Source organism: Anopheles ziemanni, chromosome 3 (genome assembly GCF_943734765.1).
Source record: "Anopheles ziemanni chromosome 3, idAnoZiCoDA_A2_x.2, whole genome shotgun sequence".
NCBI lineage: Eukaryota > Metazoa > Arthropoda > Insecta > Diptera > Culicidae > Anopheles > Anopheles ziemanni.
Genome location: NC_080706.1, coordinates 5,193,873 through 5,219,171, shown reverse-complemented (window position 1 = coordinate 5,219,171; position 25,299 = coordinate 5,193,873). Strand labels below are relative to the sequence as shown.

Below are 25,299 nucleotides of genomic sequence, written 5' to 3'. Positions count from 1 at the left end.
GCCCGGTTGTCTTGCGATCGTCATCTTGCTCTTGTTTGTCCCACTATTAGTTCTGTTTTGTTTTGTTTTGCCTCTTACACCACACCACACACATAACCTTTCCAGTTGTCGCTTGCGGTTAAATCACCTTAGATGAAAAAAAAAAATAAAGTAACTTACGAGGAAAACCAAGAAAAAAAACATATAAACAAACGACCGCCTCCTTCACGCAAAACACCTCCTCCCATATTTTTCCATTTATTCCGGAGACGAAATGAGAACGGTTGGTCGGGTTGTTGAACCACCCATCCGTCTCACTTGCAGCCCCAAACAACTCATCCCTGGCGCTCGTTGCTTTCTCACAGCTGTCTACTTGATACAGGGTGGCCGGCTGGTAAGCTTAGTCGGTTTCAGCCCGCATTCCGCGCACTTCACCGAGGTGGCGCTGCTTGTCCAGCTCCTCTTTGGTTTTGTCTTCCAGCTCACGGATGTCCTGCATTGTTAGCCCGTGCCAGCTATCCATCCAACAGAAGACTTGTCTGCAAAGTCACCAAATAAACAACAGGGGTGCGTTTAGGGCGACAAACTACTGACCAGACAAACCCTTCCCCTTACCGGTGGAATATGGTGAACAGCCTCCGTTCCGACTTCTGGATGAAGCTTTCTATTCTCGACTGTAGCCCGAACCATTTGAACTCACACGTGACCAGCTTGTAGCAGGTCATGACCGGCGATACCTTCTTCTTCCATTCTGGGCCGACCAGCGGACCGCGACCAGTTTTCTTCGACTTGAACCTGAAGAAGGTCGGGAAACTTTTAGTATTGTTGCACAGTTGTTGCGGATGGGGTTGGAACTTACTTCGTAGGATCCTCCGTTTCTTTGTAGTCCGCCTGCGTGACGGGATCGTTGGCGATGTCGATGTGGACCACATCACGCTGCTTCAGCTTCTCCGGGGTCAGCTCGTGGGCCTTTCGTATTCGCATATTCGAAGCAACAAAAAAGGTGTACACGAATGGCAGATTTACAGCAATATTACGGGGGTGTTTTTGTTTGTTTCGGTTGATAGCGACACCAACGGAGAACAGCATAGTGTACAAGAAGAAGTAAAACAGAAAACTGTTAATAATTGAAACCACGTGGAGGAGAGGTTCCGGTTCTATTTCGTAAATGGGTTTAAATGTTGTTTTATTAATTTTGCTAACGACGATATGTTGTTATGACGATAAAGCAACCGGATGGGAATGCACCGCATCAAAGCAAGCAATAAACTATGAGTTGGAGAGGCTCGAGTAAGTGTGAACAATAAAATGGTCAAAGCAGATACGGGGGATAAAAAAAAAAAAGATATATAAAATGACGTCACAACGTTGAAGGAGCAATTTAAGTATTAGCAAGGGAATGACGCATGTTTGCTAGGTGAGATTTTTTGTTGATCTCTAGAATTGTTAAGATTAAAATTTAAAAGATTTGATTGTCTCGTACAATTACACCAAGAAGATTATTTTAAAGAATAACAGATTTTCTGAGTCCCAGGACCTGATTTCAGTTCTTAAAATAATATATGCAAGCATAAGGTGAAATATAAACATCTCATATAGACAAAAAGTTCTAAAGAAATACCCACATTACCGAATGTCTTACATAAGGATTTAATAAAACTGTTCATCTCGAATGCTAGTGTTTCTAGTGCTAGGTGAGGCAGTTTCGTGAAATATATAGCAAAAGCGTTTCCCCCGATTAGAATTACACTTAGAATATTCCCCACTTAAAACTATACTCCTGACTGGGTTTTCTCGGGATGGTTTCGATTTTTGGTGCGAAAACACCATATGCGGGGCCGAAAATACACTCACATTAGGCTGATCGCCGGCATCGGCGACGTGTAATGATTCGATGCAGATGATGAAATTATCCTTCATGTAGCCGGGATTCTGCAGCCATTGGGAAGTGGTAAGCGCGCGCGCGGTAGTGATGTTGGCAGTGTTGGCGACCCCAGTGTTGGGGCATGTTGTGGAGTGGAGTGAGCGAAGGGAAAAAGGAAGTGGTTGGCATGTACAGAAGGAGTTTGCGGTGGCGTGATATACCCGTGGTTTGATATTCCACAGCAAGGATGAACGAAAGCGGCCACGCAAACGTAGGTTGACGATGGGTTGTCGTTTGTGGTTGCAATATTCGAAGCGAATCCATCAGTGTGCCAGCGATGGACGGTTGGTGGCGGGTTGCGTGGAAGGTGGGTGTGTATGTTGGAGGACCGGTTGGAGGCATGCCGGTAATTCGATTGGCATCGAAGAACCACCAAGTGCCATTGTGAGAGGTTGTGTGAGCCGTTTAATGATCAACGTTTAGGGATCGATTTGAAAGGATTCCGTGTGCCAGCGGGAAGGGGGGTGCAGGCAAATCCAGCAGCGAGAGCAGGTTCCGGTGTCGATTCACAGGGCATATACAACAGGACATATACACACAAGTAGGTTTGTTTTGTTTTACATGTAACCATTAACCGCCGAAGGAGTGTCGAAGAACATTACGTTGTGTTCGTTGGACATTTTCCGGGATGTGTTGTTTTTTGTTCGTTCGTTCGTGGATTGGTTTAAAAGTTAGGATTAATTTTTCAGCGCAGTGTGTTTCCAGCAATTAGAGCAAGGTTCCGCCAGGTAGCAGCATGGAAAGAGATTGTTTAACGGGAGCGGAACGGAAACAAAATCCCAGAAATGGGAATATGGAGAGGAATGTGGAATTGGGAGGGTAACACAAAATGAAAAAAAAACGAACCAAACAAGCAAACCAAATAACAACAATCCAAAAATCATATCCAAAATCGTCCAACGGGACAGGGAGTGAACGTGGGGGGGGGGGGGGGGGGGGGAAGAAAGTGGAATAGGGGATACATTTTGGTAGGCATACATAGAAAAAAAGAGCAGAGAAAAAAAACGAAACAAACATACATTAGTTCCACACCACATCCTTTGCCACTTACGTTCTCGAGATCGTCGTCACCATCGATACTGTACGTCTCGATCATGATGGTCATCTTTTCCTTCATCCAATTCGGGTTCTACGGGGAGGCGATGGTTTAATTATTCACTATTCAATATAAGGATCGTTGACTGACGACGACGCTGGAAAACCCTCCCATGGGTTGTCGCAATGGGTCATGCAAAGTTACGATGGAGTCAAGTTGGATCTATTTTCTGCACGGACACACAAACACAGTTCATTCGCCCTTTCGACGTGTGTTGCACGGGTTACGAATTAAAAATAGCCCAAACGTAAAGGACGGGGCATGATAACGGAGGTAGTCCTTGGAGAAGGAACGTCCATTGGTGGTAATAATAGGCCCGAAAGGTGTTCCATCCAAAGCGAAATCGTAACCGACACACAAAGGCACACAATCATTTTATCAATTTCCGGAACATCCGGAACCTGCTAAAAAAAAGGTACTAATCCAGGACGAGGACAACGTTGATCGGAATTACCATCATCATCGTCGTCATCATCATCATCTCTATTGCTGCACGCGCATTTGGGTTGAAGATGGTATCAAAAATTAATTTCGGTGATTCGTTAGGAATCGGAACGCTTCCACTTGACCGTTATTAAAGTGTCCTGGTGGTGTGGAAAGATCAATAAAAATGTCCACATATGGCATTCATATGTTTGTGTTTGTGTGTTTACCAATGTTATATCTCGCATGACAAAATAAACAAAATGCTGCTCCTTTGAAATTAGCTGTTATGGCCTTATCACACTGGTCACCAATGGTGGCATGGAAAAAGCACTGGATTGTCAAACGACCATCGGAAACGAATGACATTGGAGTGGCTGGGGGTCCGTTGGTGAATGAGCTTGCCCGTATCACCGAGCTGTCATTGTGTGGAGTTTGGTGTATCTGGCATGTTAAGCTTGATTTGAAAGTGATTCATGTTTTTTAATTTTGTTAATAATCAATTATAAGCATAATAAGATTATAAAATTTCGGTATTTTGATCTTAAACTGCCGAAAACCGCATGAACCGAAAGTGAATTATATAAACTCCCACTCCCAGGTGGCCTGCCTTATCACACTACCAAGAGGCACCATTGTGTCAAACTGGATGCCAAAACTAAATTTTGATAGTTAGGTGGCTTTGCAAAGCCACCATTGGTGACCAGTGTGATAAGGCCATTACAGTTTGAATTTCGGTAGTTTTGACAAGCTCCCGCCTGCTTTGTTAAATTATCTTTTTAGTTGTCAAAAAAAGTTTCCCTAAAAATGGTTTAAAAAGGTCAACCCAGTAAAGTTTGTGCCTGAATGTATGTTTCCCATGAGTTTCGCTCTTCACGCATGTGTCCACGCAATGAAGACACGTGTTGGGAATTCGTTGGAATTTGGAAATGAGACGCTCACGAACCGTGCACGATCGACGGCACAACAACTTCGTTTTCAGTTTGTCGCTAGGCCGGGACATCGGGCGGCACCGAACGATCGAACGAATGACTTACGGTGATGACTGTCCGGCAGTACGGATATGCGTTCCAGGCTTCCTCGTGCACCTCCAGCGATCCCTTTGGGGCGAGCAGCCGGATGAAGGCCGGTACCTTCGAGGCCAGATGGTAAATTTTGTACGTATACTGGCCAGAGTTGTACTTTCCTCCTGCGGATGTTTGTGGCGATGGTCAGTTGTCGCGGAGGGTTGTGAAGATTTCATGATGAACGGAAGCCACGAACGGAACCGCCGGATTTGTGCGATGGAACGAGAGAAAAACATCATAATTATATTGCACACGGTTCGTGCGTCAGGTTGGGCCTCGCCGGGTTCTTACCCAGCAGTGGGTAGTTGTCGAAAGGTTCATTTTTCAGCACCTCGATGCCTTCACCGCCTCCGGTTTCATTTTTGGAAACTTCCGCCACGCAGTACAACTGTGCAACTTGGTACTACGGTAGAGAAAAGTGAGAAAGAAACAAAGAATTTTGTTAGAAAACTTACTAAATACACTCCTCCCGATACCGCTGTTTTGAAACCAGCACACATCAAACACAAAAAAAAACCTCTCCAACGCGCAAAACATCTCCTCTTGAAAGTCTTCTCGCCCGGAAGGCCTACAATTGCAATTCAGACACTTCTTCCGGCGCGCCTTAGTTTTTCGAGGGGTAGGACAAAAAAAGAACCCACCATAAATCACCCACCGCATGATCCTTCCATTCCATCCCTATAACAACGCCCACCGACACCCTCATCTATCACGAAACACTTGATTTACGAAAAATTATCAAATGAAGTGTGAATATCGTCCGCCAACCTCCGGTCGGATTCCTATTAAAAAGGAAAACTTTCCTGCGGCCGTGGGTTGGTCGAACGGGAAGGGAAACGCAACGAAAAAACGAGGACGAGGATCCACCTAACTAAGTGCAAACCGAAAGGGGGACACGACACGTCTATGAAAGAGAATACTTTATACTCGTACCTTGGGTTGTTGTTTCATACTTTTTCCAAAGGTCAACGTTAAGTTTTTCTTTTGCAACAGTGGACTTGCTTTTTAAGTGTTTCTTGTTTGCTTTATTGGAAGGACATTTGGCAAACAGAACACTTGCGGCCCGTTCTTTGGGGAAAGACGAAAGGGCCAATCGAGCTGTTTTATTTTAGCGTTTAAAAAGGGTTTTAAAAGAGATCATTTTATCCTTCACGTCCTTTTTTGTGTTTAGAAAATTGTTCTAAAATTCCTGACGGAGATACTGAGATAAAAACAAGCTTAAAATTAACATCCGCATAGCTTTAGCGGAAGTGCACAATCTCACAGGAAAAATGAAATATTATGAATGCTACCCGTATGATTTTTCCTACGAACATTGCCATCTTCAACCATCCATGGGTTGCTGTGTGTGACATCCTCCTCCGAGATTGATTTCAATGGAGCCAAAGTTCAGCATTAGTTACGTCTCTCCAACCTATGGTGCTTTGGGAAAAGCGCAACGATCAACTTTACATTCATTATTTGCATGCACGGGTTCGACCAACGTGAAAGGGAAAGGATAGTTGAGGAATGTGCTTTTTCCGGAACGAAACGTTAGTTAAAAACCCCAACTCCCAGCTCTTCCAGCTCAACCAGCTGTTTATAGTTTTTCCTTTTCAATTTCACCCTATCAACTGCAGGCCAGCGGGAAGCGAATAGATTGCCCAGCAGGTGGAACAAAGTTTGATTTGTTTTTTAAGATGGAAAAAACAACTTGTGAATTCTGCTGTTGCGAGTTTGCGTACATCCAAAGGGCGCCACTTCCGTTACAACTTGTTTCATTTTTCTCTCCCTTCGGGAAAACTCACTCACCACCCGCCAGGGCAGAACGGTAGTCCCATGCAAGATCGAATGTGAAACGTGACAAGCGCAAAGGTGGTCTCAAGCAGAGCAAAAGGTAAAGGTCGGATTTCAAATTTAAATTAAACAGATTTAACTTCCTTCCATCGCAGGGCATGGTGAGATGAAGAATAATACACCATAGTCTTCGTGCTGACGTGACGAAAAACTTTCCGAGTGCACTTATTTTGGGGAAAGATTACGTAGGAGTGCGAAAGAAATATAGCCCATCGAGCGACTTCAGGAACGTACAGCTTATAATCTTTTTGGACTCGATAAAACGAGCCTTTAAAATCAATCCCCAACCACCGGGTAGTTCTGCACGAGGAGCGAAGATAAAAACACTGTCCATTAAATTTTGCACAATATTGGCAAACGTCAATTTCATCCAATTGGAATTGGAAATTGGAGAACGGTGTCGCCGTCACGGTGGCCGCGTTATTGGCAACCGCTTCTGCGTGTCCTCGTGTCGGTGCAAGGTAATGGGATCTTTTTCTCCACCCAATTTCCGGCCCCCGCCGATGGATGCTTCCCTTCGGTAGCAATTGGTTTTTCGACGCGGTTAGTCGGCTGGGGGGGACTGGGAAAAGGCCCGAATTCGGGGTTGGAAAAGAAATTATAGGTGTGCGTAGTTTTGTTTTTTTCATAGAAACAAACCCAATCTTCTTTCTATTTAGATTTTTGTTCGGTAAACAGCACATGATAACTGCCTTCAAGGTGTTAGTTAAGTCGTACAGTTAATACGCTTTCTAAAAATAAAACTATGCGCCAAAGGTTGAGGTGAAATAATCGATACAGCCATCATCATCATCATCATAGTTGTATGACGAACGGAGGAACAGATTATGCTTCCTTGCTCAACAATCGCGATCTCGGAATCATTTACTTCATCTTCACCCACGAGACTCGATTACGATGCGGTTCCCATGAATGTTAGGCAGCGGAAAAGTCCACGACGTACGGTGTTTACTTTTTATTATTTCTGGCCATTCCTCGAGCCTTTCGTTCCGTTTCAGTGACGTAAGAGAGAACACGATCGGGCGAGCGGGCGATGGTTCATTTCCAACACGTTTTCCATACCTACACCAACGTCAAGTGCCGCATCGTGGTTGGTTTGGGGTTCGATGGCGACACACGGCCAACAAACTGACCACCAACATCAACAACCACGAAACCAAGCAGAGCATAAAAGACCCCCCCGACCATGATTTACACCCATCCTGAAGCCATCCTGGAAACGTGGTATTTATAGACAAATCACAACTACAACTAACCGGGTCGGGTCGGGTCGGCTGAGCAGTCGTCTCACACGCGACAACATTTCCACGACTGGAAGGAGAGGTTATCCTGTGTGTGGGTTTTTTAAATTTGCCACACCGTTTTGCTTTAGCCGTGAGAAGGCCATCGGGACCCAAACATGCATTGGGCGGACGAGCAAACGTGATTCCTAAAGGACTTTATTATTGGAAATCCAAAATGTACGTTCCAGGGCGAATTAGTGTTGTGGTCAATTACAGATGGCAAAAGGTTGGCCAGGTAGAGTACGAATGATTTTATTCAACTGGCAAAAAATACACAAGCACAGTCACACTACTTATTTCAATAAGCTAATCGCAATTTCTTGCGAAAATGGGGAGAATTTGGCGAGTGTTATTGATTTTTCTATGCAAATGATGATGACCATTCAAACCAAATGGAAATCGTTATATACCGGCGTTCTTTTTACTTCCAAGGATTCGTGCTTTCCAAACCGACCTTTATCGGCGTTGGAGTGTCCTTTAGCGAACCGCTTCTTGAGAGGTTGGCAATAAAAAGAAAATCTGTGTTTCTATATCAACACAGACTCAAGCGAAGAGCAATTATTCATCATTCTATTTGAAGAGAATATCGCTTTCAACCTCGCCTCCCCCCTCCAGCAAAGGATTTACGACTTACCGAGCCTTACGGTAGCTCACCCCATTTTTCCTCATGGCTCCAATGCTGCGAAAGAGATTTCCAGCAAACGAATGATGCTACCGTAACCGTGGAATCCACGTGAATCTCCTGCGTCACCGATCCCCGGCATTCATTCATGGTTTTGCACGGGTTACCGTGGTTCAGTTTGTTGCCCGTTGTAGGTGCGAGATTGCTTTCTGGTTTTTGCTTTCGCCTTGCCCGCCCTTCTTGTTCATTGCATGTAACAAATTTCTCGATGTTGAATATTTAATGTTTATCGTGCAACGAAGGAAAGTGATCTGCGACGAGAAGTCCTTCGTATTCTTGCTAAACCAACTTCCAGATAAGCACCGAACCGAGAAGTTTTCCCGGCTTGCAAAAAACCACCACAGTGTGGGTGTGTGTGAATGATCCGATTTGAATCCTGTTAATATTGGTAGCTCCCACCCAGTACCGATATCAGTTACCCCGAAGTTACGTTTTTTTATTCTTTGCAGCTCTCCAAGATCGTCACAGACGTATGGAAACAGTAGTTTCATTGTTTTTTTTTCTTCGTTTTTCTATACTTTTCCCCCCATTTTCATCCATAAACAGAATGGTTGCCCCCACGCAGAGGGAGAAAACGACAATGAATGATGGTGAGTAATAAAGTTTCCGAAATGAGAGGAACCTTGAGCCCGATCAGAAACAGTGCTGACGGAGCGGTTGATTAAAAAAACATGCACACAAACACACGGTTTCTTTTATCGAATACTTTCACTACAAGTGTGCCAAAATGGGTATGGCTTTTGGAAGAAACATTATTTTGCATATTCATTCTTCCCCCGTAAGGGTGATTTTCATTTCCACCTAAAGGCATCTTTTCTAAACTGTCAAAAAGCGTGATTACATAAGTATCATTTTTCCTATTTCTACCCACACCAAATGTGTGCCTGCCAAAGAGAAGAGCTAGGACTAACTTCTAGGATTAAGTGCTCACGAGGTGTGTGGAGGGTTTCCCGATGAATATTTGCGCCTTTACCATGAATTCTAAAAGGTGAATTTATGGAAAATGTTCGATCCGATGGTCTTTCGCCGCAACACGTTGGCATTTTCTTCTTCATTACATGAGACAATATAATAATTACCGACCGGAGGCGTTCGAATAAAAACGATCCTAACGATCGCCCAGTTCTCTGGAGGTGGTGGTTGAAGGCAATCCTTTTTTGAAGAATTTGTTTCATTGCAACGCAATTTGGACTAGCATCAAACCAAACGAAGATATTCGTTCGTATTCAAGAACTTTGCAGCAGTTAAACTTGGTCACGTTGTTACCATAAACCCCTGGCGCGTAACTGGTTTACGTATGTATCTTCAATTCCATTGAACTTTTAACCATAAACCCTTAATTGGGTTGCAACAAAAAGCTCCAACATGTCATCGGCATGCTACGAAAACAAATCCCTCCCTTCAGGCTTTTTTTTTGGACGTGGGACAAACAGTGTGGCGACGTCTTCTGTGGCTCCACCGCTGGAGCTCCACCAAGGAGCTAACGAACCAGCGTGTAAGGATACTCTTTTTCGGCATGGGGTCCCTTCCTAAACCGGAACGTGTTACAACGATCCGGTGATCCGAGCTGGTGCGTGGGTTGGAAGAATGCGTGCTTCTGTGCGAAGTGCCCCCCTACTCTTGCGGTTGGCAGATGTGGCCCGGGGATTCGTGAGGATTTTTGTGTTTAAATCGGGCGCTTTCATGTCTATCGGCTGGAAAAACGATGTTAAGTGACGCTTACCTCCTCGACCGTCAGTGGCAGGGTAACTCGACTGTAACGAGAAGGGAAAAGATAACACAAATCGGTAATTAGTGTCGGTGTCGGCTGGGCGGTAGGTAGCAGCAAGCAGCGGGGCAAACGTTTCGCCGTGGACAAGTTCTTGGTTTGCTTGTTTAAATAATTAGGTTGGAGGGAAGCAAACCAAATGTCTGTCATACAAAATCAAATCAAAAAGAGTTGATTTGCATGATGGAGGAATATGGGTGTTGAAGAAATGGAATGAATTATCGCAAGGCATGCTTTGAGATATTTTTAAATCCTTTTTTTCCCATAAGTAACCTTCCCAACATCGAACGAAAATGGTTTATTTATTTGTTTGGATCTCCATTAAAAGCTGCGATAAAATGCATAAATGACGACAGTGTTTGATGATGAGAGGGCAGGGAAGAATAAGAAAGCAAAAGCGTAGCAAAGTTTGAAGCATTACATAACACAACACACAGCGGCGGTTCTCCAGAACCATTCTGAGCGCGGTAAGAATTTTATGCTGGAACGCTTAAACACGTGGAGCGAGACGAAAGAGAGAGAGAGAGAGAGAGAGAGAGAGAGAGAGCTACTAAAGTTACACTACTAACAGTCAGAGAAGAGTGTGAACAATTCCGCCGGCCCTCGCATCCTTTTTGACACTGGCGTTGGCATCCTTTCTGGCACTATCCTGTGACTGTGAGAATTGTTGCTCACTGGCTAGGAGTGAACATTTGCCACGAAGTGAGCGAGTGAGCGGTGAACTGCTTGAACGAGACGATTATCTCACAAAGCCGGCAGTCTCGAGCCTTCCTTGCGAAGAGGAAGAATAAACATCAGCCCAGCACGTGCTTGTGACGCGATGATGATGCTGAAGGAAGAGCTTGTAAGGACGATGGAAAGGAATGAAAAATCAAGAGACAGCATCAGACGGTTTGGTAATACCTCTCCCCTTCTCACCAAACGACCAACTAGTAGTTGGTTTTAATTGTATTAGCTGTCGATTTTCTGCTACTAAATGTTCCCACTTCCTCTTCCGGGTACCGATCGCTTGGCACTCATGTTTTAAGGGCGGTGGAAAGTAGGTTAAGTATCAGAATCGAATTAAGGACATGATTGGGGCGAACCCTTTTCGCGTTCGCTGCGAAATCAATAAAGAGCTTCATTGAAAAGAGGGAGCAGCAGGAGGTATAGCTTGCAGCGGTTTACAACACGCCATTATTTACGCAGATGTGATAACAACAGCGGACAATTACCTCGACTTCAAGGGCGCCGGTTCAACCGATACGACTGTGCAACGTGTCGGAGTGTCAATAATGAGTTGCGATTATTGGTGGTTCGAAAAGTTGGCCCGAAGAAGCCATTTTCGTTTCCGAACGCCAACTATCCGCCAACTGTGAAACCGAAAGTCATCGAGGCCGGGCGCGCGTTCGGCCAAGCATAAAGATAACATTCTTTCGCTGAGCGCGCTGATAAGGTTTCGGTGCCGAGAAACGAGAGCTACAAGGGATTCACTACTTTATGGTGCGATATGTTCGCGTTATCGCATTTTATCGTTTCTATCTGATAGCTTTACGGAAGGGCTGCTCGTTGCGCAACACTACATCGTCCAGAGCTTCCGGGGCAAGTATGTTGAAAACTTGTGACTGACTTGTGTAAACAGCAATGCTTCGATTTAGGAAAAATTGTGAATAACCAAAAGATAATATAAATAAAATGATAAAACCTAACTTATTGCGCGCAAACAACCAAATCATGTAAAACCTATCGAAATGCCCATAGCTAGACACAAGAGGAACATGTTTCGAAAAACTACTCAACGGTCCATGGGAACTAAACTAAGAGGGTTTGTAATTAGTTGATTGTGTTTTGGTTTTCCTGTGCGTTTGATCATATCGTCCGGATAGTAATTGCATTCACACGCTGGCCCCTACAGCCACAAAAGCTTAATATAGGGATTTCCTATGTAGAACTACTTGCGGGTGTTCGACTCATTACTTTGTTTTTTCTTTTCATTCAACCTTCGTAAACCACTTTGCGTTGCTGTATTTCGCCATCGCAAGTCTCAAAAAGAAACTAATGCTTCCAAATGCAGCAATTTCATCTAAGGCAGTAAAGTAAGTCCACACTAATAGTTAAAAATAAAAGACTGGCGGAGAGTTTTTGCACCTTTCTCTCTCGCCACTCGTGACGTCCTTCGCACTTTATTGCCGACCGTTTTCCATCATGGAAATGTTGATGTTATTCGCACTTTGAATGTATGCCAAAGCCAAACGGCCGAATGGTTGGTTCATCTTATTCGCCGAGAATGATTGCCCGTTGCTCGTCTAAAGAAGTGTTTCACATACGCAGGTTGTTGTTGTCAGGGCCTTTTGGTCTATTCAACTACCATAGGATACGTAGGCCTGCGAATGTATCATTGCACTATACGGGGAAACGTTAAATGTAATTAAAGACATGTGGACACACGACTTACAAGGTCATTTTAAACCAGTCAACCTTCAATGATGGCGGTTCAAATGTTAAACGAGATGAATAGGTTCTCAGTTTGGTTTAATTTCTATTAGAAAATGCCAACAAAGAGGGACATAACAGTACTAAATCATAAAATTTAAATTTTGGCAAAAGCACCTACAAAAATGAAACATTGTTTTGTTTTCTTTAGTTGTCAAAATATATTCATCATTTGGAAAACTTAAAAAAATGGTCAAACTGCCATTTGCTTCACTTTTGGCACGGTTCACCAACACTGTTATAAAACGATGATTAATCGGTGCCACGACCAAGTATCTGGCCGGCATAGATCCATCATTCGCTCAGCAGTTCAAAGACGTAACGTCTATCATTGAATAAGTGATATCCGGTCATGGAACGATCGTCTTGGAGGGAGTCTCGCACGCCAATGATTAGTAGTAGGTAGGTTCTATATGCAAATAAGGGGCCTCGGAGGCAACCGAACCCATTAACCTTCTCAGAACCAGCCAGCCACGGTTCGAGTATCCGATCTCGCACGCTGACTCTGGTTAGCGATTCTTAACTCATGCATGATTAAACAGAACACGGATACTGTTTGCAGTTCACCCTCTCTTTCTTCTGACTAAGAGTGGAGGAACAAAATGGACCAAAAATGATTAGTGGTAGAATGATAAGATCTCGATCATGGAGGGGTATAATAATGTTATTTGAAATATTGATGATATTAAAAACCGCGTGCAGGCATTCATCAATACAAACCACCATCGATGAGACCATTCGCATCCAGTATCCCGGCGAGTTATGAAGTGATATTCCCAGCCCATGATTAATGTCTAATGAGGGTCATTTAGTTCTATTCCACCAGCGGGCGCCAATTACATTCCCGACCGTCAACAGGGAAAGGGAATTTTCGATTCTTGAATCTCCCGCCCCGAAACGAAACTCGACCGCTTATTTTTGTCAGCTGACGGAAGCGTGAAAGACGGATCCGGCTTATCAACCACCGACCGACGATTCCATTTTCTTCTTCCTTCTAATCAGGCGACAAATGAGCATGTGGGCGCGTCTGAACAACCACTCCTCTATCCAACGAATCTAAATCGAAAATCGAACTGCCGCCTTCAGTTGGCCAGTTTATTGTTTGATATTTACTTGCGAAGCATTCGATGGCGGTGCCTTACATACGATTACATTGTTTAATTAAGATCTGTACACGTGGAACATAAGCCCAACCGCATTGAACAGCGTCGGCAACAGCTAGAGAAAATCGCTTTCAAACGACATTTTAGTAACACATTCAATTTTAATATTTGTTATAGTGTTATGAGTCGAAAACGTTTAACGTTGCTCGTTTCACTCTTTCGGAACTAGCTTTCCTTACGTTTTAGTTCAAATCAAGCACTTATCAACGATGGATTCCCTAAGGAAGATAAGCCCTTCCATCGTTGAGCCACGCAACCGGAACGAACTGAGCTCCTCCGATCGATTTGGTTCAAGAGTTATCGCGAATGACGGTAAAAATTTGCTGGTCTGTTGAACCTGTTTGATAAGAAGCACCTATGATTGCCCCTTTTCCTTAAATAGTAACATAAATTCGTACTGGACTATTCGTGTTGTGTTATTGATCACAAAAATCATATGCCGCAGGTTCATAGTTGTTTAATAAAATTTATAAAATTCTTAAACACATAATCGAGGCTATTTGGAGAAAACGCAAAGTAGGACTTGGAATTGGTGTCTGCTGAGTCATTTTATGCTTTTCTTATGTCTGTTTCGCTTTCACACATGTGCTACACGTTGGCAAACGTACTAACGACCATATTTGGACGAAAGATAACAGAAGCTCACATCACTCAATAATCTACTGGGGTCGATAACGTTTCGCAAGAGATTGTAAGTACCAAAATGAAACCTGTAATCTAACCTGTTTGCTTCATACGAGTCGGAAAGCTTTTTTAAACTATTCTTGTAAAAATGGCAAAAATGTACAAAAAAATTTTGTTAGAGGTCAATTTGAACAAAACAGATAGAAAGGGACAATGCACTTGCAACTACATACAATTACGATAAAAAATCAATCAAATTAATTGGTGCCATAGTTCGTGCATAAAATTGAACGGAGAAAAATTGTCTCCTTGCCAAAAAATGCTCCAACACGGGATAAACAATCCCACAGTCTCGTTCTTCACCATCATCCGTCCTTGCGATGGTATACCCTTCTGAGGCCGGCGTGTTGCAAAATTGCATTTGCTTGTGAATCAATGATAACGTCAACCTTGACACCGATACCGTGCAAGTGTGTGCGGGATTATTGGTTCGATTACTCGTGTCACCAATTAATGTCTATTATGCGCCTTCCAACGGGATCAGTCATCAAAACCCCGTGAGCAATCAGAAACTTTTTATGTTTCTTTATAATTGTCGAAACTATGGCATTGTTAAAACTATGCCACCCACTCCAGTGCAAAAATTGCAAAAAAGTTCCCCTCTTCAGGACATGAATAAGAAATGAAAGTAAATCACAACTGCCAAGACTTTCGATCAGGAATTAACCATTCATTCACCCACTGTGCAATCGACCATGCCAATCAATGGGCACCGTAAAAAGAGGCCACAATAATGTGCGGTCGAACGGATGATTAGCGTGAGAAGGGGCCGTTTTCTTGTGACCGGTTTAACATTGAAGGCATACGCGGAATGTGCGCAAAAACATGATACAGATCTTAAGGTTCGATACATTTCATAGAAAAGCCCCAAACTTAGCCTTGGAGCACTTTTTGGGACAACTCCTCATGGAAACAGGAAAAAAAGAGAACAAAACAAAAATTAAAGTAATGTCTCCTCTGCTAGTAAATATTAATTTAATACAACAATAGAAAATCAACCAATTTCCACCAAAACCAATCAACAAAACAGATTGAATTTTTAAAACCTCTAGCAAACTGCAAAAATCAACAAAACAATTAACAATATCTCATTCTCACTTATAGTGAGAAAATTTGAGGAGGTTGCGGCGTGTCGCTCTCGCCCGAGAAGACTCTCTCTCTCTTTCACTCACCAGCTCCAAGCTGATCTGTCAAGTTACAATTGCAAGAATTGTACGTCACCAATTCTTTCGTAGGATAATTTTCGTTCTTGACAATGGGGAGTTTTCCAGGATTCCTTTCCCGTCCTGTCCATTAAACCCAATGTTTCGCTTCACCAAACACTTTACCGCTTTAGCTCCTGTAAACTCTCTGCTGTTCTCCCAGCAGTCATGTGTCAAACTATTGGCGGTGAAAAATCAATTTTTGTTTTGTTGCCTAAGGAACTTCCAACTAGTAAGAACGGCTAGGAGTTTAAGCGAACAGTGGAAATAAGGGAGTATTTTTTCAGCCTTAGTTGAAATAATACATGGGAACAACACGCTTGGTATTTTTAAATGGCTCCACATTGATCATTAACTGTGAATATTATGAGTTGCAAGGGTGTATTTTAACTGGCTATTATATATATAAAAAATTAAATACTTACAATTCTTTGATCAACATTATGCACTTCACTCGCAGTCAAAGCGTTGTCACTGTTGTTGTTTTGCTACTTTTTGTTTAACACTGAACCCAAAAATCAGCTATCCTTCCGGCCGATACTGATACAAGGTGTTGGGTATCCTTGCAGAAATGCTGTTCACTTATTCTTTTGACACTTTCGTTCACTATCGAATGGAGCAGATTGGTGGAAGCAGCACGATGCGACGCAACGGAAGCTCACTGATCGTGAAAAGGAATGCAGATGCTATAAATCAATATTTGCAATTAAGGTACGTAAAAATGTGAAGCCAGGGCCGCATAAGCTGAGACTACAATCTTGAATCACACACTAGATTCTGTTGTATTAAAAAGATAATTCTAAGCAATTGAACCAATCTATAATGAAACTAAACAAAGAATCAACAATGTTATGGCATGGTAGAACGCCAAAGCGTTTTATCAGGATGCTTCATGAACGGAGGCCACGGTGCGGCCCCCCCCCCCCACGGCAGGTGGGGAAACTAAATCCTTGAAACATATCCCTACGTTATCCCTTGGTGTTCACATGCACACTTTCTCTTTTCGCGCTGCATGAGTGTGCTGCTCTTACGAGATTAACCGGATGTCTCGTTGCCCCGCGGTGCACCATTTGGGCATCCATTTCAAGGTCCATTTGGCCTACTAAGAACGGCGACTCCGTGAAAATCTGCACGACGAGTGGGTGGGAGATGTTGGATTACACAAGCTTTCGGCAAACTCGTTTACAGAACAGATGGCCTTCTTTCTTTGACTGTTTTTGATGATGCTGCTGCCTGACTCATCTCTTCAACCCCGCTACATACCACTCGGAATCTCTCTTTTCTATCTATCTTGACTTTGCGAAACGTGCGAAGAGGTTAGCGCACACAGTGTACTTGAGAATGCCGTCGTTTCTGTGTGCTTTTATTGCTAAAATTGATGTTGGCAAGGCATGCTGCTGTCGTCAGCAGTTAGTACACGTCGCCTTGATGTTGACGCTCCGTGCACCCGCGGAGACACTTCCGATGGATAGTGGAACAGGAGACGCACCCGGAACAGTGATAAACATCCGAACCAAGCTGCCGGAAAGGTACTTCACATAAGCCTCGTGGACACTAATGCGTGACTCACGCTCTACACACGGGATTTCGAAGGATATTCGGTTGTGTCGGCTAGTGTTGGAGTGGGTGGTTCCTTTTACAAGAAGTAACCCTTCTTTTCGCTATGACAATGTGAATCCGCCCTAGGCGGGGGGCGAGCGCCAATGCGACCAAGACACGCGTTCAACTGCGAGACAGAGGAAAGAACGGGGCGAAGAAATGTCCAATACCGCATAAATCACCTTCTCTATCGACAAAATGTCCGAACAATTCACACCAAATTGTGCGGAACCGACGACCGAGCTGCACGCCACCGAAATCGAACCGACCAGAATCGTTGAACCAATAGAACTGATTGTGTCAGATTTTCAGAGATGTCAAAAACTCGCGGAGTCTCAAAATTCCATCTTGTGACTCACATACCGTTCTACTGCGAGCGTCAGATATAACGCAATTCTCTGAATTCGCAAACAAAATGGATCAAATCGGATGGTGCTATTTAATGTCGTTATACATAACAAGAACATTTAAATTAGGCAAAAATAAAAATTACAGAAAACGAAAGATACAGGCATATCCAGCACCATTTTAGAGAACTTCAATAGTGTCCCACCTGCAACGCTGAACCACTTTGGGCTGTCATTTGTGCGATATACGTTTACACTCGCTAGTTCCGTACGCCGCTCAAGCTGCTATACCGGCTTTACAGGGTTTCTTTCACCTTTCTTGAAACTTGTAAGAAGCTGTGAGATACAGCCCACTAGGCAAAAACTTGCATGCTAACTCCTAATTTTGTGTCACCTCGATTTTGCCCATACAAAATTGAGGAGTTTTGAGCAGTTTTGAGGAGTTTGAGCCCCGGGCTTATGAGCGTGTGTGAGTGAGAACGTGCAGTCCAGATCTATGCATGTGTTGGTGAGGACCATGGGATTTATGTATGTAGTAGTGATAGATATTTTCTTTCGGTTGGCGCCACAAAACACGAATGTCAAAATTAAAATTCCATCGAATTTTTATTTATTTATAACGCAATCGCAATTTGCTTACGTTCAGTTTTAGCTCCTACTGAAGAAAGGTAAGATTTCCTCACTTTGCATAAGTTAACCATTAAAAATAATACAATGTAATGTTTACAATTATACATACCCAAACTTCAGATGGCTTCACCAAAAAAAGAGATCATTCCGAATAATCCGGTGCCAGACTTTGCAAAAGAATTTCTTTCGATACGCAGGAGCATGGCGCAGCTAAAACTACAATCGGACATTGTTACTACGAAGGTTGAAGAGCTACATGAAAAAATGGATAAGCTTACCGAAATGATGGATAAACTCATGGTAATCCATAACGCCAGTGCATCCGTAACTGCTAGTGATTCAATGCCAGAGGTTACCTTATTTTCAACGTTGGAGAGCTTCGAGGCGATGAATTGCCTGGGAGTGCGGTTGGAGGACGAGACAGTCCATATTAGTTTTAAAAAATGGGTGAACCGCAATATTCGCGGAGGCAGTGCGAAACAGCGAGCCTGCGACGCACTAACTTTAATAAACTGCCTGCGACTGCGGATTCTCGAACTTGTCATTTGCTCACTGGCTTTTTTTCCACGCACGGTTCCACTAACACAGACAAATTTTTGAATCGCTGTGTCCAGACACGGGAAGTTATGTTTATACCACCCGTGTTGGATCCGACAGAACGTTGATTTATACAGATGAGCGGGACAGACGATGACGAGCTACACGCTAAAAAGAGATAGCATACTCGACAACTTGTGTGCAAAGACCGAAGTATGGGCCAAGAGGGATCGGGGGTGGGAAAACTTGTATGGTAACGGCTAAATTGACTAGTGGGAGGATGATTTGTTTGGTCAGTTAGAACGAGATGTTAAGTGTTAATACATTCTAAGGCGTTTCGCAAGACGTCTAATACCGATGATCTAGAAGTCACCAAATGTAGTCTGGACGATGGTGTGGAAGAATATCCACTTCTCGAAATTATCATCGGAGCCCCGGTTCGTTGCGAATGGCAAGGTGCCGCACGGCGTGCTGCGGATGGGACGCACGCCTTCGGTTTCCTGCATGTTCTGTGTTAAGTGTGACACCCTGGAACACATGTTCACCTCCTGCACTCGCTTTATTGCCGCCTTGGACCTGCTGCAGCAGTGCATCAAAAATGAAGCTCCAGGGGTCAGTCGTCATTCCAGTGTCTCCGATTTCCAGTGCTTGGAGACATAAGCATACATAACACATGTCCTTAAGTGTGAACTGTATATGTGATGCTAGAGTATAAGAGAGTTTATGGTTTAACTTTCACCATTTTATAATTTATAAAAAAATACATACAAAATGATCATGTTTATTTTTTCTTTGAAAAAGAATTTCATTTGCCATTTATTTGCCGAACGAAAGTAAAAAGGAAAAGTAAATGCTATGCAAATTGTTCGTGAAGTATTTTCGAACGAAGTTTCGTACCGGAATTTACGCGGATGGCGGCTTAATATGCATCTTTGCATCTTTAATACTTTTTAGTTTTAAGCATCGAAGCATTGCTCACGTATTTCAACAACTAATTGGAGTAATTTAACTAATCATTACAAATTCACCGTCATACAGCCCTCTCATCAATACAACTACCTGGCACTGAATCGCATTTCAAATTTCAACTACTTAATGGATAACGAGCAGACTAGCGAAAGCGCATTACAATTTTTGTATTTTTTGTTCGACGCTATTGTCGATCGTTCGTTCGCTTGTACGTCGCCAAACCTCCCTGGAGATATCACGTACGCTGTGCCTCAATGGATGGTCCCGCGGTCCGATGAACGAAGCATGGTAGCATTTACAATCTAATTTGGTGGTTGGCTATCGAAATAAGATGCTGCCTGTGTGCCATCATTAGGTGTCTAGTATCTCGAATTCAACGTCCGATTTGTTGATCTCGCGCAATGAATTGATCACCATGTAGCGGGAGAATACTATATACAGCTTCCGGAACCATACCATCTGGGAGTTGTGCAGGCGCATTGCATTTTGCACAGCGCGGCGCGCCCGCCAGCTGAGAATGACCCTGGGAATAGAAAAATATAAAGTGCATCAGACTTTCATATTTAAGGAAATATTAAATGCGCATTCACATATTATTTTTCACATTATGCAACAAATGAATATATTTATTGCATACCGATTGCATCCAATCGGTATGCGATACCCTTCCAGAATGTCATAGCAGCTGCCCCTGCATCTTATCGACTAATCCTTGACCGATAGGAGATCGAACCCGAAAGCCAGTGTGCGTTTGTTCGACGTCATTGCAATTTCATCGGATGGTCGATTAGCAGGCATCATTAAACGATAATTCCGTTATCGTTATTTTCACCAGACCCCGTTGGGAAGCAAGGTAGACCTGGGCTCACACTATGCCTAAATCGGACGATAAGGATTTAACTATGTTTTTGGACAGCTGCGAAGATAATGCCTAAAAAGTGCGTATATACTACTATTTTAGTAACACCTAGACTAATAAATCACGCGTTTGTCAAGCGGATTTATTTTGAACCGATAAGAAATATCAGCAAAACCTCCAGACACGCACTAGTTAAGGTTTGGTAAAAAGACTATTTAAGGGTTCTCGACTAACGGAGCTCACCACAGTAGCTCAGCGCCTCCCGAATCCAAAATGATCAAGTTCCTGCTGATTGCCGCGATCCTGCCGGCTGTTGTCTTCGGACAAACACCCTTCCGTCCATGTAAGTTTATTCGCTTGCTGACTAATAAAATTGATCTATACTAAGCACTCGTACAAACTACTCCTTCTCTTGGCACAGGCTCCGGTCGGCCCGCTCCTGTCTCAGTTAACATCGAAGGCTGCACTGCGCTTCCCTGTGACATCGTCTCAGGTGTTCCACTAAGAGCTCATGCTACAATCACCACACCAGTGGCCACTCCCACCGTAACCGCATACCTACGCGCTACTCTGTTCGGTCTAGACCTTGGATTTAACATCCCTGAAGATCTCCAGGATGCTTGTGCCGTGGGCATCACAGGAGCATCGTGTCCTCTCACTGCCGGACAGACTTTTGACTACACGCTAGAGTATGCCATGGTACTTCCGATTGTCGGTATTACCGCGCAAGTGGAAGTCGGTCTGAGAGCAGCGGACGGTACATATATTACCTGTATCGACATTGATGCCCGTATTAGCGGATAAATGATATGTAACTTACAAATAAAATTGTTTAAAAATAGCTACATGAATTGAACCCTTCTTCCGATGAAAAATGAAGTAATGAACTGCGCCCTTGGGTTCCCCTTTGATTCTCGAAATTTAGACGATAAGTAACTTTATAGGATTTCTTATCGATAAAACTTATATCGTACACAAACGAATGCTGGGAGTGTCTTCTAGCAATATTTTTCGTTTGCGATAAACTGCGTAAGGCTCTCGTTGATAACAAAATATAACCATGGATCGTTCAAACAAAATATAACCATGGATGGAGGTAAATGGTAAATTGCAACATTACGCTCAAATGAAGTCAGTCTCGAAGGAGACAATCTGTTAAACATGAATTCATATAAACTTACAATAGAAATAAAGGAACAATGGATAAAAATGACCTTCTCTGGTATAGTAACTTCTCACTGCTCACAAGAATCTTCTTCTTCTTCTTCTTCTTGGTGTCACGACCTCTTGGTCATGCCTGCCCGTTAAGGGCTTACGAGACTTGTTTCCCTGTTGTACGTGGATAGTCAGTCCTCTCGTACAGGAGGGAGGGTCCGGTCTCGGTTGGGATTCGAACCCACGCCGTCGAGGTGGTGAGCCCCGGCGATCATGGGCCTATTTTCTAACCAGTGCTAACGCTCGGCTGTCGCGGACCCCCACAAGAATCATTTTGCTTATTATTAAAACATCTACCGCTCCACCTGAGTATGTAACTTCAAGCCGGTCTTCACGTATTAAAAACTGATCCTTAGCGTAAGATCTGGTTATTACGCAATAAAACATCGATAAGAAATCCTCACAGGTGAAAAGATAGAAATGCTGTACCCTTGATGCCTTGACGTAACAAAGTTCCCCACAGTAAGGTGTTATTTTTCTGCCAAATTTTTCTATCTTATCGTGCGCTTTTTGTTTTAATTGTTCACCCAACCGATGGAACAAACAATTTACCCCCCACAGTGGGTGAATTATTCACACACAAGAAGAAGAAAAAAGGAACAATAAGTATCCTTAGAGGTAAAGTGCAGCTAATCCTTCTTTCCGTTCCGATTATCGGCTACGAGTATTCAATCGATAATACCTCAATACGTTTTACCGATTGATTGCATATACTGTACAATGCAGTTTAAACATTAAATGAAAACGATCAAATAATTTAATTAATTTTACAAACTCCTCGAGGACTAAAGATGAATAAACAAGAAACTTAGTAAAAAAGAAACTTACAATAAAAAGGAATTGATTCCAATTATTTAGTAAAAACGATAAATGTATCGGATACCAATCGATCTTGGGACTCAACGATACAGGAAATAAACTTTGTAAGTAGAACCAAGGCGATCCAATAATCAGGAAAAATAAATATTATGCTGCTTTTTTTACATCGTATTTTTTCCAATCGTGGGTTTTTTAGGTAATGCAAAGATAAAGTCGAAACAAACACATACGCGACAATTAATGGCTCCCTTTTGTGGCTACCATTATTTTGGCGATCGATAAGAAACAACGATAGAAGAATTTGGCTAATCTGCTTGATTGCAAAGCGTCCGCAGATTCGAACCCCCAGCAGCAAACATCGTGCTTCCAGTATTTAAGCGGTGTCTATAAGCAACATCAGTCAGTTCCACTGGAAAGCACACAAACCACAGCCAAGCGAAATGTACAAGTTCCTGCTGATCGCGGCCCTGCTGCCGGCCATCGTCTTCGGACAGACCCCGTTCCGAGCATGTAAGTACAGCACCGTCGTTGACTAGGACTAAAATGGTAATCTAAAAATGATTCCTACACGGTCTAGGCGGCGGTGGAAGGCCAACCCCGGCAAGCCTCAGCATTGAGGGATGCACTGCTCTGCCGTGCACCATCACTTCTGGTGCACCACTGATTGCCCGTGGCTTTGGCATCGTGTCTCCTGTTGCCACGCCCACCCTGACTGCCTACCTCAACGCCTTCCTGCTCGGACTGGATGTTGGCTTTGAAATTCCGGCGGATCTTGAAGACGCCTGCGCTGTCGGCATTGTTGGCGCTTCCTGCCCGATTGCTGCCGGACAGTCGTTCGACTACGAGCTCAACTACTCCATGGAACTCCCGCTTACCGGTATCACTGTGCAGGTTCAGGTTGGCCTGACCGCCGCCGATGGAACTCCAGTCACCTGCGTGGAGATTGATGCTACCATCCTCGCCTAAAAACCGCCCTCATCCTGCCCTAATAAACTGAATACCCACTAATCAAAAAACCGTTTTTAACTCGTGTTTGCAAGATTCGTTGGAATTGATTCGCATCGTAACGTTTCAAATGTCTCTTATGAAAAAGTATTCAGCTTTACGTTTCTTACTATTGCTTCAAACGGTTATGGAATCATATTTGCTACTTGTGTTAAGAACTTACCAATTAGTAGAAAGCAGCAGTGTTATCGGCAGATCAAATATTGATAGATATTTTCTGCAAAGGTTTACCGTTTCTAACGTTAATACTTTACAATCTGCAATTGATGAATATAAAAAAGGATTCTGGTTAGGTCAAATGTGCTCGCCAACTAATCTAGGACGGAACATACTGCTAGGGATCATTCCGGAAAGGCATAGCGATGCGGTGGCATAGTAAATTGCACAATGATTCGGATGGCCGCTTACACCATCCTTGTCGAACGTAATGACCAGATCCACATCGAGCGATTCGACTTGGCGCAGTAACTGGTTCGCAATCGTCACCGTCTTCCACTCGATCGTCGGATCATCCTGCAGGTGGGTGGCGTTAAACAGCGTAATGTCCTCCGGCCGGACACCGAGACTTTCGCAAGCGTCCCACAGCTCCTGTCGGCGGATGGGCCCCTTGCGGTCGTGATTTCCTTCCGAGAGACAAAGCACAAACACGCGACACTGGCGTCGGCGTAGTTCCAGTATCGTGGGCCCGAAGAACATGACTTCGTCATCGGGGTGGGCGGTCACGAGAAGTGCTCGCGTGCATGGCGGCAGATGACTTTTGCGTACCAGCCATCGGCGATATCCGGGACCGAGCCGACGAAAGAGTAGTTTGTATAAAATTATGCATAGTATGCTGTAGGCCAACAGCACCAGAATAATATGATCCAGTGTTTCGTTTAGGTAATGTATCACGATACTGTAAAATGCGTTTAAGTAGTTTTCCTGACTTCGCCCCTCCTGTTGCTGATTCTCTGTATCCTCCTTGTGGTATACCGCTGGTTCTGTTAGCAACACCGGATCGTAAAACTCTTCTGAAGAGACTGTGGGAATATTCACTACACTTCCGTTCGCGTCGACCGGTGATGAATGAAACATTGCCTCATCACATCACATGGACCAAGGTGTCACAAATCGCTCTAACAAATGAGAGAAATAAATACGCGGGCAAATGGTCCATCTAAGTGTGCGCTGCTTCTGCTCAGTTACAGCTAAAATTAGTTTCTTCAAAATATGGTGCGTTGCCGATTTTGGTAGAATCCAATTTTTGGTTTTTCCAATCGAAAGGGGTCCGGCTGCAGTGCACTCCCAAGTCAAGTCTTGCAACGATCTGGGAGGAAATTAAAACGAATTAAATGGCAAAAATAGCATGCCAGGATGTTCTTAATATAGGATCTCTTTTTTTAGAGCTTCACTTTTCTTTTCTTACCGATATGATACGTTTTGTTTACCTTTTTGCAAATCTTTCTGAGGTCCGACATGCCAATTTACGAAGTGACACATCAAACGGCTGTTTTCTGTTTTCTTCTTCTTCGTGAACATAAAAAGGAGAATTTCGAATCAGCCCTGATCTAGAATTCGAATAATTGTTTACTGGTCTTTTACTTAAAACCTACATATATTAGTAGTTTAATGGATTTCGGAGAAGTAATATTCGTTCTTATAACTGCATCATAGTAATTTATTGAAAATTCTTTTCAAAGAAAAGGAAAACACGTTTCTGACATATCTCTCCGCGGTGACAAGTGCAAGTTTGACAGTTCG

General features: G+C 43.4%; 4 protein-coding genes across 5 annotated transcripts; 2 read left to right on the top strand and 2 right to left on the bottom strand.

Moving 5' to 3' along the window:
• Positions 1 to 290: 290 nt before the first annotated feature.
• On the bottom strand, positions 291 to 17,457 carry LOC131286056 (phosphatidylinositol transfer protein alpha isoform). Of its 2 annotated transcripts, none has more exons than XM_058314919.1 (9): positions 17,361 to 17,457; positions 16,005 to 16,265; positions 10,014 to 10,044; positions 4,781 to 4,892; positions 4,460 to 4,611; positions 1,834 to 1,911; positions 839 to 948; positions 595 to 774; positions 291 to 518 (listed from the first exon to the last, which is right to left on the bottom strand). In XM_058314919.1, exons 2-9 carry the CDS (start codon positions 16,019 to 16,021, stop codon positions 380 to 382), a joined length of 819 nt encoding a protein of 272 aa, XP_058170902.1. In that variant the 5' UTR covers positions 16,022 to 16,265; positions 17,361 to 17,457; the 3' UTR covers positions 291 to 379. The 2 variants fall into 2 exon arrangements, with proteins under 2 accessions (XP_058170902.1, XP_058170903.1); XM_058314920.1 differs by having other exon boundaries at positions 16,005 to 16,240.
• A 2,158-nt stretch (positions 17,458 to 19,615) lies between these two features.
• Positions 19,616 to 24,853, bottom strand: LOC131288151 (N-acetylglucosaminyl-phosphatidylinositol de-N-acetylase). The gene is made up of 3 exons (XM_058317263.1): positions 23,892 to 24,853; positions 23,723 to 23,816; positions 19,616 to 20,184 (listed from the first exon to the last, which is right to left on the bottom strand). The coding sequence occupies exons 1-3, from the start codon at positions 24,631 to 24,633 to the stop codon at positions 20,013 to 20,015; spliced, it is 1,008 nt and encodes a 335-aa protein (XP_058173246.1). The 5' UTR covers positions 24,634 to 24,853; the 3' UTR covers positions 19,616 to 20,012.
• LOC131288153 (mite group 2 allergen-like Ixo r 2) lies at positions 20,794 to 21,324 on the top strand. The gene is made up of 2 exons (XM_058317266.1): positions 20,794 to 20,863; positions 20,942 to 21,324. Exons 1-2 carry the CDS (start codon positions 20,794 to 20,796, stop codon positions 21,322 to 21,324), a joined length of 453 nt encoding a protein of 150 aa, XP_058173249.1.
• On the top strand, positions 22,995 to 23,520 carry LOC131288152 (uncharacterized). Its single transcript, XM_058317264.1, has 2 exons — positions 22,995 to 23,064; positions 23,132 to 23,520. The coding sequence occupies exons 1-2, from the start codon at positions 22,995 to 22,997 to the stop codon at positions 23,518 to 23,520; spliced, it is 459 nt and encodes a 152-aa protein (XP_058173247.1).
• Positions 24,854 to 25,299: the final 446 nt, after the last annotated feature.